The sequence below is a fragment of the Felis catus genome, chromosome D3, assembly GCF_018350175.1.
Source record: "Felis catus isolate Fca126 chromosome D3, F.catus_Fca126_mat1.0, whole genome shotgun sequence".
NCBI lineage: Eukaryota > Metazoa > Chordata > Mammalia > Carnivora > Felidae > Felis > Felis catus.
The window spans coordinates 66785434-66800382 of record NC_058379.1 but is presented as its reverse complement, the minus strand read 5'-3'; the positions used below and the strand labels follow the sequence as shown (position 1 = coordinate 66800382).

Sequence of the window (14949 nt, the reverse complement as noted above, 5' to 3'; positions counted from 1 at the left end):
GTACCATTTCATTTGAAAGTGCAGAGGGCAATGTAGGCCAATGGAGAGTGCCGGTTAAAACAGATGCTGGCTAACCTTGACTGGCCTGTCCAGGCATTGTGGGGGTCACATATGATGCAGCACGCCTCTCCAGCGTCCGTGGCTCTGGCCTGGTGGTACTGGTAACTCACACCTCAGAAAATGCTTTGTGGATTATCTGAGTGCTGGTTGGAGAAGCGTCTCTGAAGGGCAGCAGGGTCTCCTCCAGCCAAATGGTCTCTTCCAGAAGCCAGCGGTCACGAGGAGATGGAAGCAGAGAGATGGAACGAGAAGGATCCAGTAAGAACCTTGCCTGCTTTGTAAGGCGAGCAGAGGTCATGAATAATGGAGAGAAACAGAGGCCTCTGAGTCCTGGGAGCTCAGACGATTCCGGGCCGTGCCCTCCTTAGGAAGGGCCCCAAGGCCTGGGGACGTTGTTCACAACTCTAGCTGTGAGGTTAGGGGATCTCCATGGGGGAGGCCCCCACCTACCCCTGGGATGACCTGGAGAGGCCCCAGGGGGCCCCCTTGCTGTGAGGCCAGGTGGGAGAAGATGCCAAGGGCTTGATGTCACCTGATTCTCCATGAGGGGAGGAGAGGGGCGGGGTAAGGAAGACAGCGTGCCCGCAGTCCCCATGAATAAGAGATGAGGCCCAAGGAGAAACCCCAGGGCAGGTGCACAGGGTGGCAGAGAGAGGGTCCAGGGACAGGAAGGGCAGAGATAGGGCACAGGGGTTCTGCTCAGGGGCCTGAGAGGACAGGGGAGCAGGAGGGGGCTGTAGACACAGGGGACCCAGAGGTGGGCGCCAGAGCTCAGGGAGAAAAGGCCTCGGGGCCAGGAGGGTGCGAGGTGGTGGGTGCCGTCAGCCTGCGAGTGCCAGGAAGGGGCAGCCGGCAAGATGATGCCCCAAAAGAAAAAGAGGAGAAAGAAAGACATCGACTTTCTCGCCCTGTACGAGGAGGAGCTGCTGAACTACGCCTCAGAGGACGACGAGGAGGAGCTGGAGCACGAGTACTACAAGGCCAAAGGTGCGGGCGGCGGGCAGGGCTGCGCAGGGCCCTTTCCTGCGCTTGGAGGAGGAGATGCGGGTTCCAACCCGGCTCCTCCCACGGAGTCTCCTGCTGGGTCTGTGCTGCGTCGCCGGGAGTGACCGGGCAGGCATCACACGGGGTTGCCCCCTGTACAGAGTCGAGGCCAGCGGCCCTTAGTCATGTCTCAGTGGCACAGAATAGACCCGAACCGCGGTGCCCACGCTCTCCAGTCCTATGCCTCCCAAGAGCCAGGCTCCAACCTGGCCTCCACCCTGTGTGGTCTGACGGCCCAGAGCCCCTGCTCGGGCTGTGGAGGGGAGAGAGAGGGAGGCCTGACCCCTCACGGCTGGCCTGGCGGGGTGAGGACGGCTGTCACCACAGCGGTGGAGATGGAGCCTGGGGCTCAGCAAGGAGGACGCTTACCGATCTGCACCCCGGGGCTTGCTCTTCCAGTCTCTGCACACCCCCGCCCCCGCCGCCGATCGGGGTGGATGGGGCTGCTTTGAAGGGTTCCACCTTCTTGCCAGATAATCAGAGAGGGCAGAATCTGGGATCCAGAAGGTAATTTTGGCCCGCAGAGGGTTGTCGTTGGTTTGGTTTGATGGTGTTCAGGGTTTTTTTTTTTTTTTTTGCCGTTACCATGTTTTCAAAGGTTTGGCCTGTGAACGCCTGTAGGCTGTGGACATCCAGTTTGTGGACATCACAGCCTCCACTGCTCTCTGTTGCTCAGACTAGGTTCGCTTCGCCCATGGACGCTGCCTGCCTGGCCCCTGAAGGCATTTAAATTCTCCGTGCTTACTCCAAAGTGGCTCACTAGTCCCTGTAAGCACCACATTCATTCATTCACTCACCTATTCATTCATTCACCCGTCCATCCATTGAGACACCAAATATCCATTGAACGCCTGCCCTGTGCCTGCCCGTGGACTTGCTCGCCCTCCCCTTTCTCCCTCTTCCTATCTTAACTTTGAAAGCCCAGCTCGGGTCCCCGTCTTCCATGAAGCCTTCCTTAATCCCAGCCCACCGGGAACTCCTTGATTACATCCACTTCTTCATTGTTCCGCTGCTTCATGCAAGCCTGGAGTGTCGTAGCCTCTTAAGCCTCAGCCACACGGCCCTCCATGAAGGTGGGGCCCTCCTTCCCTTGTCCTCACTCCTCCCCCAGCTGCCAGCACAGATCCAGGCTCAGAGAAGGTGGTCGCTGCATGCAGGCCGTGGCTCAGCTGGGGTCCCTTTCCCGGCAGGATGTCCCGGGTGCCTCCTGGGGTGGAGGCGGGGAGTGGGGGCTGCGGGAAGAGAAGATGTGCCTGGGTGAGTGAGGCATTGCCGTCCTCCCCCAGCGCAGGTGCTACAAGCCCACACCAGTTGGGGGGGGGGGCGTTTGCAGCTGGATGTGGGTGCAGCACCCTCGGCAAGTACTCTCAGCTCCCCAGTGCACACGGCTGCCTGCCGGGAAGCACATTCTCAAAGCTCCTGGACCTGCCACCCTGTCCACTTCTGTTCAGGGGCTCTGCACGCCTGTGTGACTATCTGGTCCCTCATGTTTGCTCTTCTTTTTACCCTTCGTGAAGCCTTCTTCCCTCCGTGCTCACGTTTGATCTCGAAGATTCCTGAGAACAGTCAAGGCAGGTGTGATCAGTCCCAATTCACAGGTTAAGGACTGAGGTCCTGAGAACTTAAGTGACTTGAGCAAAGTCGCAGGCGGGAGAGAGAAGAAGAGTTTAAAATATCCTTTCTCAAGGCGAGTCCCCCCTTGACCTCTCGGTGCCGCCAGACGGAACGGCGCTCTGTGCACCGGGCGCATCGAGAGAACTGTGCTCATAGTAACCAGTGTGATCCTCACAACCAGCCGAGGAGCAGGTGGGGTCCTTGTCCTCTTTCTCAGATGGGGAAACTGAGGCATGGCGAAGTTACATAACTCGCCCGAGATCACAAAGCTACCCAGTCACAGTCAGAATCTGAATCGAGCTGGTCTGGCTCGTGCTTGCTCTTGAGCAGCTTGACCTTGACTGTGGTACCAGCGCTTGGAGAAGAGCAAGGCGAGGTGGGTGTAACGCTGACATTTCTAAGAGATGTGGGTGCACAGGCTCCCCAGTCAGGTGCAGGACACTGGCAGTAAACGTGGATGCTGCTAATGGTAGTCACATGCTGAACCCTCGTGGTCACTGCTACTCTCTCGCTTCTAGAACAACATGTCTCCCACTCTTTTGAGCTCCAGTTCTTGCATTATTGGGAGACTGTTGGGGAGTGGGATAGGGAAGAAGAAGGAGGAAAAGGAGAAAGGCCTTGGTGTCCCTCTCTGTTCTTCAGGTCACCTCCAGGCTCCAGTGGAGCTCACCAACAGCCAGTGGGAGCAGAGCGGCTCCGTCAATCCTCTGAGGGAAGGCTGAGCCCCGGCATTGGTCTGTCTCCTGGCTCGGACAGGGCCGTGAGGGGAAAAGTGTGACTCATTTCAGAACCTGAGATCCAAGGGACCTTGGGGGCCATCCGGCACACGCTTCCAGCCCTGAGACCCTCTCCTCTTGTGCAGCCCAGACAGGCTTGCCCAGCATCGGTTGCAGTATAATATCCCAAGGCAACCTCCCTGAGAATTTTTAATGGGGATAATGGCGGGCATGATGATGATGCCTTTGATGCTGGCAATGGAGATGATGATGACCATGATAGGGATGATGGTGATGATGGTGGTGGTGATTATGAGGGCAGTCTACCACTCGAGGAACACATATCTTTTATCCAACTGTGGAAGAGCGTCTGTAAGATAAGTTCCTCAAAATGCAAGTGCTAGAGTCAGTGAGAATGAACACTGAAAATTTTGTTTTATTTGATTCAATCCTGATCACAATCCTTCAAGGAAGAAATTGTTCCTGCTTCAGAGATGAGGAAATGGAGGCTGTGTACAAAATTTGGTTGCTATCACATAGCCAGTAATGGTAGAATTGGGGGTCAGATATCGGTCACTTGAGTTCCATAGTCTATGTTCATTTCATTGATTGATACATTCATTTGCTCATTCATTCCCCCAGGTAATTATTTATTGTGCACTTCCTACGTGCCAGGCTCTGTGCCAGGAGCAATGCTATGGTGCCATTGATGGTTCTTTGTGCTGACCAGGGAGGGTACTTTGTTCGTTGGGGTCGTCCCCTCTGGAGCCAAACAGAATGTTGTGTTTTCCCCAGGATATGTGTCCTCCGCGAGATCGTTCTTTGGCCATCTGAATTAAGTTTTTTAATTAAAATTTTTAAATTGGGGAATAATATATATATATACAGTATAAAACTTTCACAAAGATACAGTTGGGTGACTTTTCAGGTATGTGTGTGCTTGGGTAATTACCATTCAGATCAGGACACGTTCTTGCCAACACTTAGCACTGTCAGTCTTTTTAATTTTAGCCATTCTGGTGGGGATATAGTAGTATCTCATTGTAATTTCAGTTTGCATTTCCCCGACGAACAGTGATGCTGAACACTCTTCCATATGTTTATTGGCCGTTTGGATATCTTCGCTTATGACTTGCCTACTTAAATCTTTGGCCCATTTGTCAATTTTATTGAAATACAGTTTTATTGAACTGTAACTACTTTTTAATAAAATGCATCAATTTTAATTTATTTAAAATTTTTTTTTAATGTTTATTTTTGAGAGAGAGTGAGAGTGAGAGAGACAGAACTTGAGAGGGGAAGGGCCAGAGAGAGAAGAAGACACAGAATCTGAAACAGGCCCCATGTCTGAGCTGTCAGCACAGAGCCCGATGCGGGGCCTGAACTCATGAACCGCGAGATCATGACCTGAGCTGAAGTCGGATGCTTAACCGGCTGAGCCACCCAGGCGCCCCAAAATGTATCGATTTTAAATGTGCTGTTTGATGGGCATTGACAAATGTATACCTCTGTGTAACCATTAGCCCAATCTATGTATAGAGCGTTTAAATTATCCCCCAAAGTTCCCTGAGCCCCTCCTCAGTCAATTCTCCATGCTGCAAACTCCAGGCAGCTGTGTTCCGCTTTCTGTTAAAATAGTTTAGTCTTTTTAGAGATTCATGTAAATGGCATTATAGTGTGCAGTGTCTTGTGTCTGACTTCTTTTGCTCAACATAACCTGCTTGAGACTCACCTATATTGCATATAAGGGTGGTTCACTCCTTTCTGTTTCTGAGTAGGATTCCGTCGTATGGTTATATCACGATTTGTTGATCCGTTCACCTGCGGTTGCATATTTAGGTTGTGTCCAGTTTAGAGCCATTATTATTGCTTCTCGGCCTTTTGGCTAAGATCAAGTGTAGAGCTGTTACGTACAAAGCTGCTTTGAACGTTTGTACGTGGGTCTTTGAGAAGGCACGTTTTTATTTCTCCCGGGTGAATACCCAAAGTGGAATGTCTGGGTCTTCTTGTAAGCGTGTGTTTATCTTTTAAACAATTTGTTGCCCTAATAGTGTGGTATCTGTTTTCCTTATTTATTTGTATGGCTTCTTTATATCTTCTGCTTATGAGTCCTTTGATAGCCATATGCGTTCCAAATATCTTCGCCTTTTCATTCTCATGATGGTCTTAATTTTCACTAAGTCCAATTTATCACATTTTTTATGGCCAGTGTGCTGTTGAAGAAGGAGCTGTGTGCCCTTGAAATCAGCTTTTGAGGCAGCTTCCTCATCCCTCTCGTGCCCCAGACTCTCCTTTTCTCCAAACCACACGTCTCCAGGCCTCTGTCTTCTCGCCTGTGATGTGGTCCTGGGGTTTCCACCATCCTGCTCATTCTTCTGTGGACCCTCAGTTTGGAAAGGCCCTTATGTACGTGCAAAGCTGTGTGGGCAACGCTTCAGGCCCCGGAGTCGTCCAAGGAGGGCTTGTGTACAGATCAGGCACCCTTGTGGTGTAGGCTATGAAGAATTAGGATTTGTTTGTCCCCAGAGACAAGGAGTTGTGCAAATGTACTGCTGCTTCCTTTCTTGTCTTGTAGTGCCTTGATCGAGACCTTCATCAGAACCAGGGACTTCAAGAGAAAAGGCATCGACAGCAAACAGCACAAGGTTCTAGGAACCTCAGAGAAGGGAAATCAGTGCCCCTGCTAAGAAGGGACACTGGACAAAGCTCTGCTCGGCTCTGGGATGCCTCGTCTGGAGCCTGTGATGGCAGCGCCCGGGAGCTCACGGGAGACGAGGGCTGGCAATGCAGCTGTGTTCGTAGAGGGCAGAGAGGAGAGTGAGGGGCAGGTGCAGGCTCTGAAGAAGGCCAGGTCTAGGAGGCACATGAGTGCCGTGCTGGAAAGATCACAGACCAGGCCTCCAGAGGCCCTGGGCTGGGCTCTAGTGCTGACACCGAGTGGTATGTGACCTGGGCTTTCCCTGCTGCCTGCAGGCTCCTCACCTGTAAGATGAATGTGTGGCATTAAATGCGAGGTTTGGGTCTTACACGGGAGTTGGTGTGGCTCTGACCCTGGCTCAGTGGCTTGTGGGCTGGAGCGGGGTTTATAGAATAGACGCCTTTGTGGCTGGATATCCTCTGCACAGCTGGCAGCAGCTGTGACTTCTCCAGGCCCCTGTAGGATTCTGGGTTTTCTCAGAAGCCTGTGATGTGTTCTCTTTTCTCCTCCAGTCTACGAGGTGGTCACAGCCACGGGGGATGTTCGCGGCGCAGGGACAGATGCCAATGTCTTCATCACCATTTTTGGAGAGAATGGCCTCTCTCCCAAGCTCCACCTCACCAGCAAGTGAGTACCAACTTGGCCTTAGTGGGGGTCACGGGCCATTAGTCGGGGTTGGTGCCGTTCTGGAGCCCGGGGAGAAGACCCGTGTGTCCACAGGCATATTAAGTGGCACGGGGCCTCTGTCAACCAGGTCTCTCCCAGTGATCTCCAGCCAATATTCCTTAGCTCCCCTGTTGGCTTTTGTGAGAAGTATCGCCCACTTTGGATCTCTGACTTCCCCAGGATCTTATTAGCTGTCCCTTTCTTTGGGAGAGGGCACTCAGGACTAAGAAACCTGGGTCTAGGTCCAGCTTTACCACGTGGTTGCCATGTAACGTTGGCCAAATCTCTTTGCATCCAACGGCCTGGCTTCCTCGTCTAGCGTCTGGGAGTGAGAATTCCCCTTTTACCAAACTTACAGGGCGGTTGAGAGGAAGAAACAAATGCATGCATTCAAAGGAAGCATGAGCTTAAAGTGCTCTGCGCCTGTGTCTCTCCAGGGGCCCAATGTCACACTAAACCTGCTAACGCACACTCGAGTCAGCCGTATAGACTAGCAGCTGTGCTTGTGTGCGTGTCTGTGTAGACGTGCTCTGTGTAGGTGTTCGTGTGTGCACCTGTGTTCCCCATATCATTTGTGATCCGTTGACAGCAGGGGCTGCTGCCTCTTTGTTTGGACCCTGTCCCCCGACCGCACACAGGCACACACAGATATACCCAGAGCAAAACATGGGAACGCTTTGGTGGAATTCTAGAGTTGTAGAGCTTCCCGGGGGCTGCAGGCGTGGTCTAGGCCCTGGTTTTCAATCTGTGCTGAATGGAACCAGGGATCGGTCCATTGGTTCTGGGCCCATCATGCCCCCATCCTTCCTGCAGAGTAGCTCACTGATGGTTGTCTTACCCACCGAGTTTCAGAGTCAGATTTTATTTGTACTGAGAGTTCTACAGCCAAGAAAAGTTTGAAAAACCACTAAATTTATTTCAACTTATTCATGGCAAAACTGAGGCCTAGAGAGGAGTAGAGATTAGCTCTGAGCCATGGAGCTCCTAGATGGTAAAGCTGGTCCTAAAACCCCAGGTACTTGATGTGGACATTTTCCTCAAGTGCTGGCCCTGTGGCCCAGAGGGTGCATGGGAGCTTCCCCTGCAGGCTTCCAGGTCGTCACTTCCAAGGGCGCCGGGGAGGCTATAGAGGGGTGGGGACCACAGGCCAGGACATCCCTGAACTCTGTGCTTCACAGACTGACCTGGCCCCGTGTCCCAGGTTTACCCTGAGCGCAGGCTGTGGTATAAATGCGATCCCATCGAGGCAGGCATAACGTCCTATTTTGTCCATTTCTGCAGAACAGGGTACCCGCCTTCTTGTACTGCTTACACTGCAGAGTGACTGGCTTGTGGAAGTCTTTCTCACCAGTGATGTGGGCACGGTAAAGGGAAGACATGAAATGTCCATCCTCTTTGCCATGTGACCTCCCCCGAGCACACCGTTCTAGGGAGAAGCCACTAGGCTCTGGGAATGCAGCCAAGTTGGTTTCTAGCGTCCCCAGCCTGCCCTTTTGAAACAAAAAGAGCCATTTTCTCCTTTCATGGTCATTTCTCACTGTCTTTCCCACTTTCTTGCATCTAGTGCCCTCACTCTTCCCCCTCGGCCTTTTCATTTGTCAAAACAGCCTCTCGGGAAGGCCCCAGAGTCACCCTTCATGAGCTGGTGTGAAGGTTTGTCCCTGAGTCCCCATTTCCAGGAGTGTGAGATCCAGCCTTCCTTCTCAATGTGGAAGGTACTGCCTCACAGCAGAGAGGCTAAGACACGAGCAGGGCTGGGAGGTCTCCGGGCGTCACACGCAGGCCCTCCCGCCAGCCCCGTAGACAGAAGTCAACACCCCTTCCCCCTGCTACTCCGAGGTCTCTCCCGTACCCGTGTGGTGCTCCGGGTGGGGCAGCAGGGGCACAGGTCTGGCCAGGACTCCGGGCAGGCTGGCCTGGAGGGCTCTGCAGGAGCCCATGGGGAGTGGGAGGTTTCGGAGATGGTCTTTTTGTAGCATCAGCATATGTCCTGGGAGGCTGGAGAGGTGACATGCACAGGGATGCCAGGTGGAGGGGTGATGAGGGGAGTCTGCTTCGTCCCTCTGGCCCCTCTCCCAGTTGTTGGCAAACAGCCAGGGCTCAGGAAGTGTCATACCGTCAGGGCGGCCAGAGTGGGACTTTATAGGGAAGGGCAGGTGATCTGGGCCTTGGGTGAGGGAAAGACTCAGATGAGAGAGGGGCAGGAGGAAGGTAGTTTAGACCACGGGGACAGCTTGCAGACACATGGAGGCAGCAAGGGGCCAGGAGGGGAGGACAGGCTGTGGCAGGCCTTGCTTGCAAGCTGATCCACAGAGGCCCGATTTACGATGCGGCCCAGAAGGATGAATCTGGCTGCCGCAAGACCCCAGGGAAATGTCTGCAGAGAGAATTGCAAAGACACAGTCAGTCCTCGCCATCTAAGATGCATTCAGTTCAAGACGGAGACCTTGGGCCTGGGAGGGGAGCACCGCTTTCCAAGGAATCCCAGGCTGCCTGGGTGACCCAGACGCCAGGGCCGCAGAGGTCACCGTGCTCTGTGCTATTTAGATGCAGGTGTTCCAGCCCACCCCTCACCCCCACCCTCGCCCTGGGGTCTGGCTCGGAATCTCTCATCTCGCTGTCTGCTGCTGGTCCCTCCTTGCCACGCTGTGTCACCCAAACCCAACTCGCATGTCAACTGGAACTGAGCTCCTTTTCCTTGCCTTACACACACACACACACACACACACACACACACACACACGTACACACGGGCGCGCGCACACACACACGCACGTACACACGGGCTACGAGGTGTTTTTGAGTCCATCAGACTTCACCAATACTCAGGGCACCAGAGGGAGTTCCCAGCACAGCCAAGCAAATGACTTAAAATGGAATATTAGACAGACTCCCTCGTCTTAAGATTAAACCACTGCCTATCCTGGAATTTCTTCCTGGCTGCTTTCTCCATAGCGTCTGGTCTTGTCCCCTCACCCCACCATCCTCTCCCACTTTGCCTACATCCTCTCTTTTCCCCCTTCTGTTCCTGCTCCGTCTTCTGCCTTTTCTCCTGAGCCCCAGGACCTCCCACATGGCTTATCAGCATGCTTATTTCCCAATACAGAATCATTCTGCTGCAATTATTTGGTGCCTGAGGTTAACATGCTGATTGTGCTTATCCTCATGGTCTAGTGTCTAAATTCCTCCGTACACACTGGCCCGTCTCTTGGGCAGCAAAGAGTGTGATGTGTTCACTTTGATCCTCTGTTAGCTCCACCCCGACCCCAGACCAAGCTGAGTGTCAACAGCCCTGGGTCCCACAGGAAGGCCCCCATATGCTGGGCGCCCTTCCCGGTGACCCAGGACCACTCCCAGCACTGACTGGGGTCACATGTGCAGAATATGGCAAAAGGATGGGATCTCATGCATCTTCTGGAACACGGATCTCCTGTTGAGAATTTGCCAGCTGAGTGTCAGAGAACGCCTGGCATTTTAGCCTGCTGGCCCTGCCAGGCTGGCGGCTAAAATGCCCTGTGCAGCCTGTGAAGCCTCTCCTGGGTAGGGGTCCCCGCTGAAGGGGCAGGTACGGACAGGGAGGGGGCTGGGTACTGCATTACGCTTCATTTGCTGAGTGTCCAGGAGCCCCGGTGAAGCCGCAGTCTCCACAAAGAAACGAGCGGTCTGCATTTCTAATGTTTCCTTTGACAGGGGACCCTCCATGCTTTGGTATTTCCACCTCACCTCCAGCTTCTGAAACCCACCGGCATTGCATTCTGACTTCCCAGACGTGGGGATCTGGGAATCTGACCCCAGTGGGCTGAGGTTGGGGTTTGTTTGGGATTATCCTGGCTGCTCCCAGCAAGAAGAGAGTCCGGGTAGGCCTGTCTCCACAGTCCTTCTTTTCGTTCCTCTGAGGACAGGCCCTCACGAGCCCTTCCTCTCATCTTCCGGAAGATGTTGACGCTGCGGACAATCACTCCACATTGTGTGATGCCCTGGAACACTCGGGAGTGGTCCTGAGACCCTCTGCCCCCACTGGTAGTTCTTTCTCTCCTGGTCCCCCTCCTTCCGCTTTGCTTTTCACAAATTGTTTTCCGTGAGACAGTGAAGCATGGCGGTCAACTATTTAACAAACACGCTGGAACGCACGCATCCACATTCTCCCTGGCCCTGGGCTCAGGGCCTTTGTGCAGGGCGCAGGGACCTGTCAGTGCTTCTCCAGAAGGAGCTGTGGTCAGAGGCCCCCCCCAGGACGCCAGCTGCTCTCCTTCCAAATCACCCTCCTCTTCCCCTGCTCATGGGCACTCGCTGTTTTCCAAATTCCAGGCGGCTCAGCAGATGAAGCCTGACAAGCCTCGAACTCATCCCCCAAGGATTCAGCCCAGGCAGCTGCTGGCCTCGGGGCATGGGGGGCTGTGGAGACAGGACCTGTCGCCGTGTGCATAATCACAGATCGAGATGTACTCCCTTCGGCAAACTTAGAAAATACATACACGGACCAGAAAACATAAGCAACACTTTATAATACTCTTACCATTGAGACATGATGTTTTGTATAAATCCTTCTTCTTCATTGTTTTTTTTTTTCAACGTTTATTTATTTTTGGGACAGAGAGAGACGGAGCATGAACGGGGGAGGGGCAGAGAGAGAGGGAGACACAGAATCGGAAACAGGCTCCAGGCTCTGAGCCATCAGCCCAGAGCCCGACGCGGGGCTTGAACTCACGGACCGCGAGATCGTGACCTGGCTGAAGTCGGACGCTTAACCGACTGCGCCACCCAGGCGCCCCCTTCTTCATTGTTTTTAAAAGCAGCTGGCCTCCCGTGGTGTTCCTACATTTTCTTTTGCAACTGCTTTTCCTTTTAAGCCCATATCATAAACCTGGTCCTGTTCCATTAACATTATAATGGGAGTTTTTGGTGGCTGCGTAATATTCTACCTCACAGCCTCCCAGGGTGGCTATTTCTTAGGGTATTTATCTGGTGTAGAGACCCTTGTCTATTCTACACATTTATTTCCTGGTCTCATAGGTTGAAAATACCTCTTGTTCACTTCCTTATATCCCACCCACACAAGCCTGATGGTGCTTAGATTTGACGTTCCTGTGTTTTCCACGTCGTTGCACATCTGCTCTCACCCTGCAGCACAACATGGGGTTGTTGTTCATCACTTTTGGAGATAAGATTCTCACAGGTATGTGCAGCAACCCCGGAGAAGGGGCCCTTTCACTCGAGCAAAAAGCCAGAAGTTTCCATCACTTTCTCCTCCTCCCCCTTGGTGCCCAGACCACAACCTGGGGGCCTCTTTCCCCCCAACAAGGCTGCCTCAGGGTACATTAAAAAAATTTTTTTTTAATGTTTATTTATTTTGAGGGAGAGAGAGACAGAGTGTGAGCAGGGGAGGGGCAGAGAGAGAGGGAGACACAGAATCCGAAGCAGGCTCCAGGCTCCAAGCTCTCAGCACAGAGCCCGACGCGGGGCTCAAACCCACAAGTCGTGAGATCATGACCTGAGCCAAATCGGATGCTTAACTGACTGAGCCACCCAGGCTCCCCAGTGTACATTTTCCACTTAATTTCATGAGATCTGCCCTGCTTTTGGAGGACCTTAGGCCTCATGTCTCACGACATGCCCACCTGCAGGAAACGTCTCGGGACAGACTATTTGCTAAAGTGGGTCTGTTTGCGGAGAACCACAGCTTTGGAGTGTGCAGAACTTACAGGCCTTCTGTTACCAAGTCTGAGCCTTGTTGCCTTAGAGGGAAGGCTCTTCCCCTCTGTCTTTATTTGGAAGCACAGTGATGGCCTAGTTATTATATGTGTTTGTCTTCCACACTTTTCTTTCCCGTGGGCTGAGTGCTGGTGACGAGAGCCCTGGCTGGAAGCCCCGGGGGAGGTCGGCGGCTCTCCGGCCTGTGAGGGCGTCGCCGTGTGGGCAGGAAGGGCTGTGAGTGGAACTGGATGGCCGGGTCCGAGCCCACACAGAGGACACAGCAGATGTCCGTGTGAGATTCAGGGTTCTGCTCCCGGAGGACTCCGGGTGAGGCTGCTCCAGCCCTCCTGTGTCTAAGCTGATGCAACCTAGGATGCTCCAGAGTCTGGACCCACCGGGCAGCTCGTTGAGGAACATCTCAGGTGTACTTGCTTTTGTTCACACCGTCTTTGTGACGCCAGATACGCATTCCCTCACCACCCGCCTCCCTGGTTGCTGGTTTTTTGGTTGAGCGTTTCCTTTCTTGTTGGAATGGCAGGACCACGGGCCACCACCCAAGCTCCACATCCGCTTGGGGCTGCCATTGCAACTCCCCCCCAGCAAGAGCAAGGCAGGTGAGGAGAGGCCCGGGGGCCTGCAGACCCAAGAGCACCATGGCGTTCACTATGGCCTCCTTCCTCCTCCACTGTCCCAATGCAGAGCAGCCAGAGGGCATTGGGTCATGACTTTGGGGATCCAGGTTCTGATCCCAGATCTGCGATCAATTGGCAGTTTCCTTGTTTGTAAAATGGGGCTAATTGTTGCCCACCATACCTGCCTTAGTGATGCGTGGCGAACATCACAGGAGAACTTGAGTGTGAAAGCAAGGAACGAGTAGTAACCGACCTTGCCCTCTGTCAGAAAGGAGTCTCAGAATGGGAGTGGTTACTCATAGCACTTCCCAGGACTGGGATGGTGGAGGAAGAAGGGGGATGCCAGCCCTTGGCTCTCCTCCCAGGCTTGTGAGCCGAGTGCAGATTACTAAGTGTGCACGTGTTCGTTGTAGGAGTGAATCTGCCTTTGAGAAAGCCAATGTCGACGTCTTCCGGGTGAGAACCAACAACGTGGGCCTCATCTACAAAATCAGGTCAGAATCTGGCCCCTGACCAGGAAGGAAGTGAGATGAAAACCAGTAGGTTAGGAACTGATGTCATTACTGACACTTTCTGGATGTCAATTACTGCCTGGTGTCATTTGAGGGGTGACTGAAGGCCCAGATCTTTCCCACCCATGCTGAGTCATGGCTCCCTAAACTTGCCCATTAGAGATTCACTTCTCTGTGTTGAGACTACTTAAGACAATTTCTCACAAACTTGGGAAATATGCTCTAAGAGGCACTAGCATAGTGGTTAAGAGTGGATTCTGAGTCCAGATTGCCTTGGTTCAAACTTCTGCCTTTCCATTTGCTAGCTGTGGAACTTCGGGCGTTTCCTCTCCAAGCCCCAGTTTCCTCATTTGTAATAACGATTCCTACCACCTAGAGTTAGGGAGGACTCAACAAGTTAGTGCTCAGATGGTAACTGGCACTCAGCAAGTATTAGAGATGCTGGGTCACATTGCAGGGTGCCTTATGACAGAGAGCTTGCCTCTCTCTGGGGGTGTCTGTGTGAGTGTGCTGGGAAGGATAATTCTATCAGCCTGGTTGCCAAGGGAGAGTCTTCAATTGCCCTCCTTTCCCCCCTCCTTCCTCCCTCCCTACGACCCACACCCATTCAAGTTCATGCCCATTTGTCAGAATGTCATCATCTGGGGGCTGATTGCACCCAGGCTAGGGCCTGGCTACCTCAGTCCTAAGTTGTCTTCCTCCCACTAGAAAGTATAGGACCATGCACTGTCTTTCTTGGAAAAAAGGGACAAATGAGGGCCCCGGCACTGGTGTGTGAGGGAAGGGTGTGACAAACAGGGAAGGGGAGGGTCGGGAAGAGAGTTTTGCTGTGGGGAAAGGCAACCGCTATGCTGAGGTCCCACTAGGTGCTGGGCTCTGTGCCAAACAGAGGCACACATCCTCGGGCACATCATGGTCATTGGTCCATCGGGGCTGTGTGCTGTGAGCTGTGTCTGTCCCATGAGGGCCTGCAAAGATAAGGCCCCACTGCAGTGCACAGGGAGGTGATGTTTGGCATAAAGTGAGGTTACGCAGGGGTCAAGGTCTGGGGGAGAAACTGACCTCAGAGAAAAAACTGGGATTGCCAAGGATAAGGGGCACTATCAGAAGTGCAGGAAATTTGGGGGGCCAGATTTTGAAGAGTGTGGATCTATGCTGCCCGATTCAGTAGCCCCTGGCCACATGTGGCTCCTGAGTGCTTGAAATGTGGCTACTCCAAATTGAGATGCACCGTACATATATGAGCACAATGGAGTTTTGAAAACTTAGTATGAGAATATAAAATATTGCACTGATAAATTGTCACACGGTTG

General features: G+C 53.1%; 1 protein-coding gene across 2 annotated transcripts in view; it reads left to right on the top strand.

Annotated features, from left to right (window-relative positions):
- The first annotated feature begins 917 nt into the window (after window positions 1–917).
- LOXHD1 (lipoxygenase homology PLAT domains 1) overlaps window positions 918–14949 on the top strand; it is a 167433-nt gene continuing 153401 nt past the window's right edge. For both annotated transcript variants that reach the window (XM_045042203.1, XM_045042202.1), the window contains exons 1-3: window positions 918–1047; window positions 6645–6759; window positions 13538–13618. In XM_045042203.1, coding sequence (XP_044898138.1) covers window positions 918–1047; window positions 6645–6759; window positions 13538–13618 — 326 coding nt within the window. The remainder of the gene's footprint in view (window positions 1048–6644; window positions 6760–13537; window positions 13619–14949) is intronic.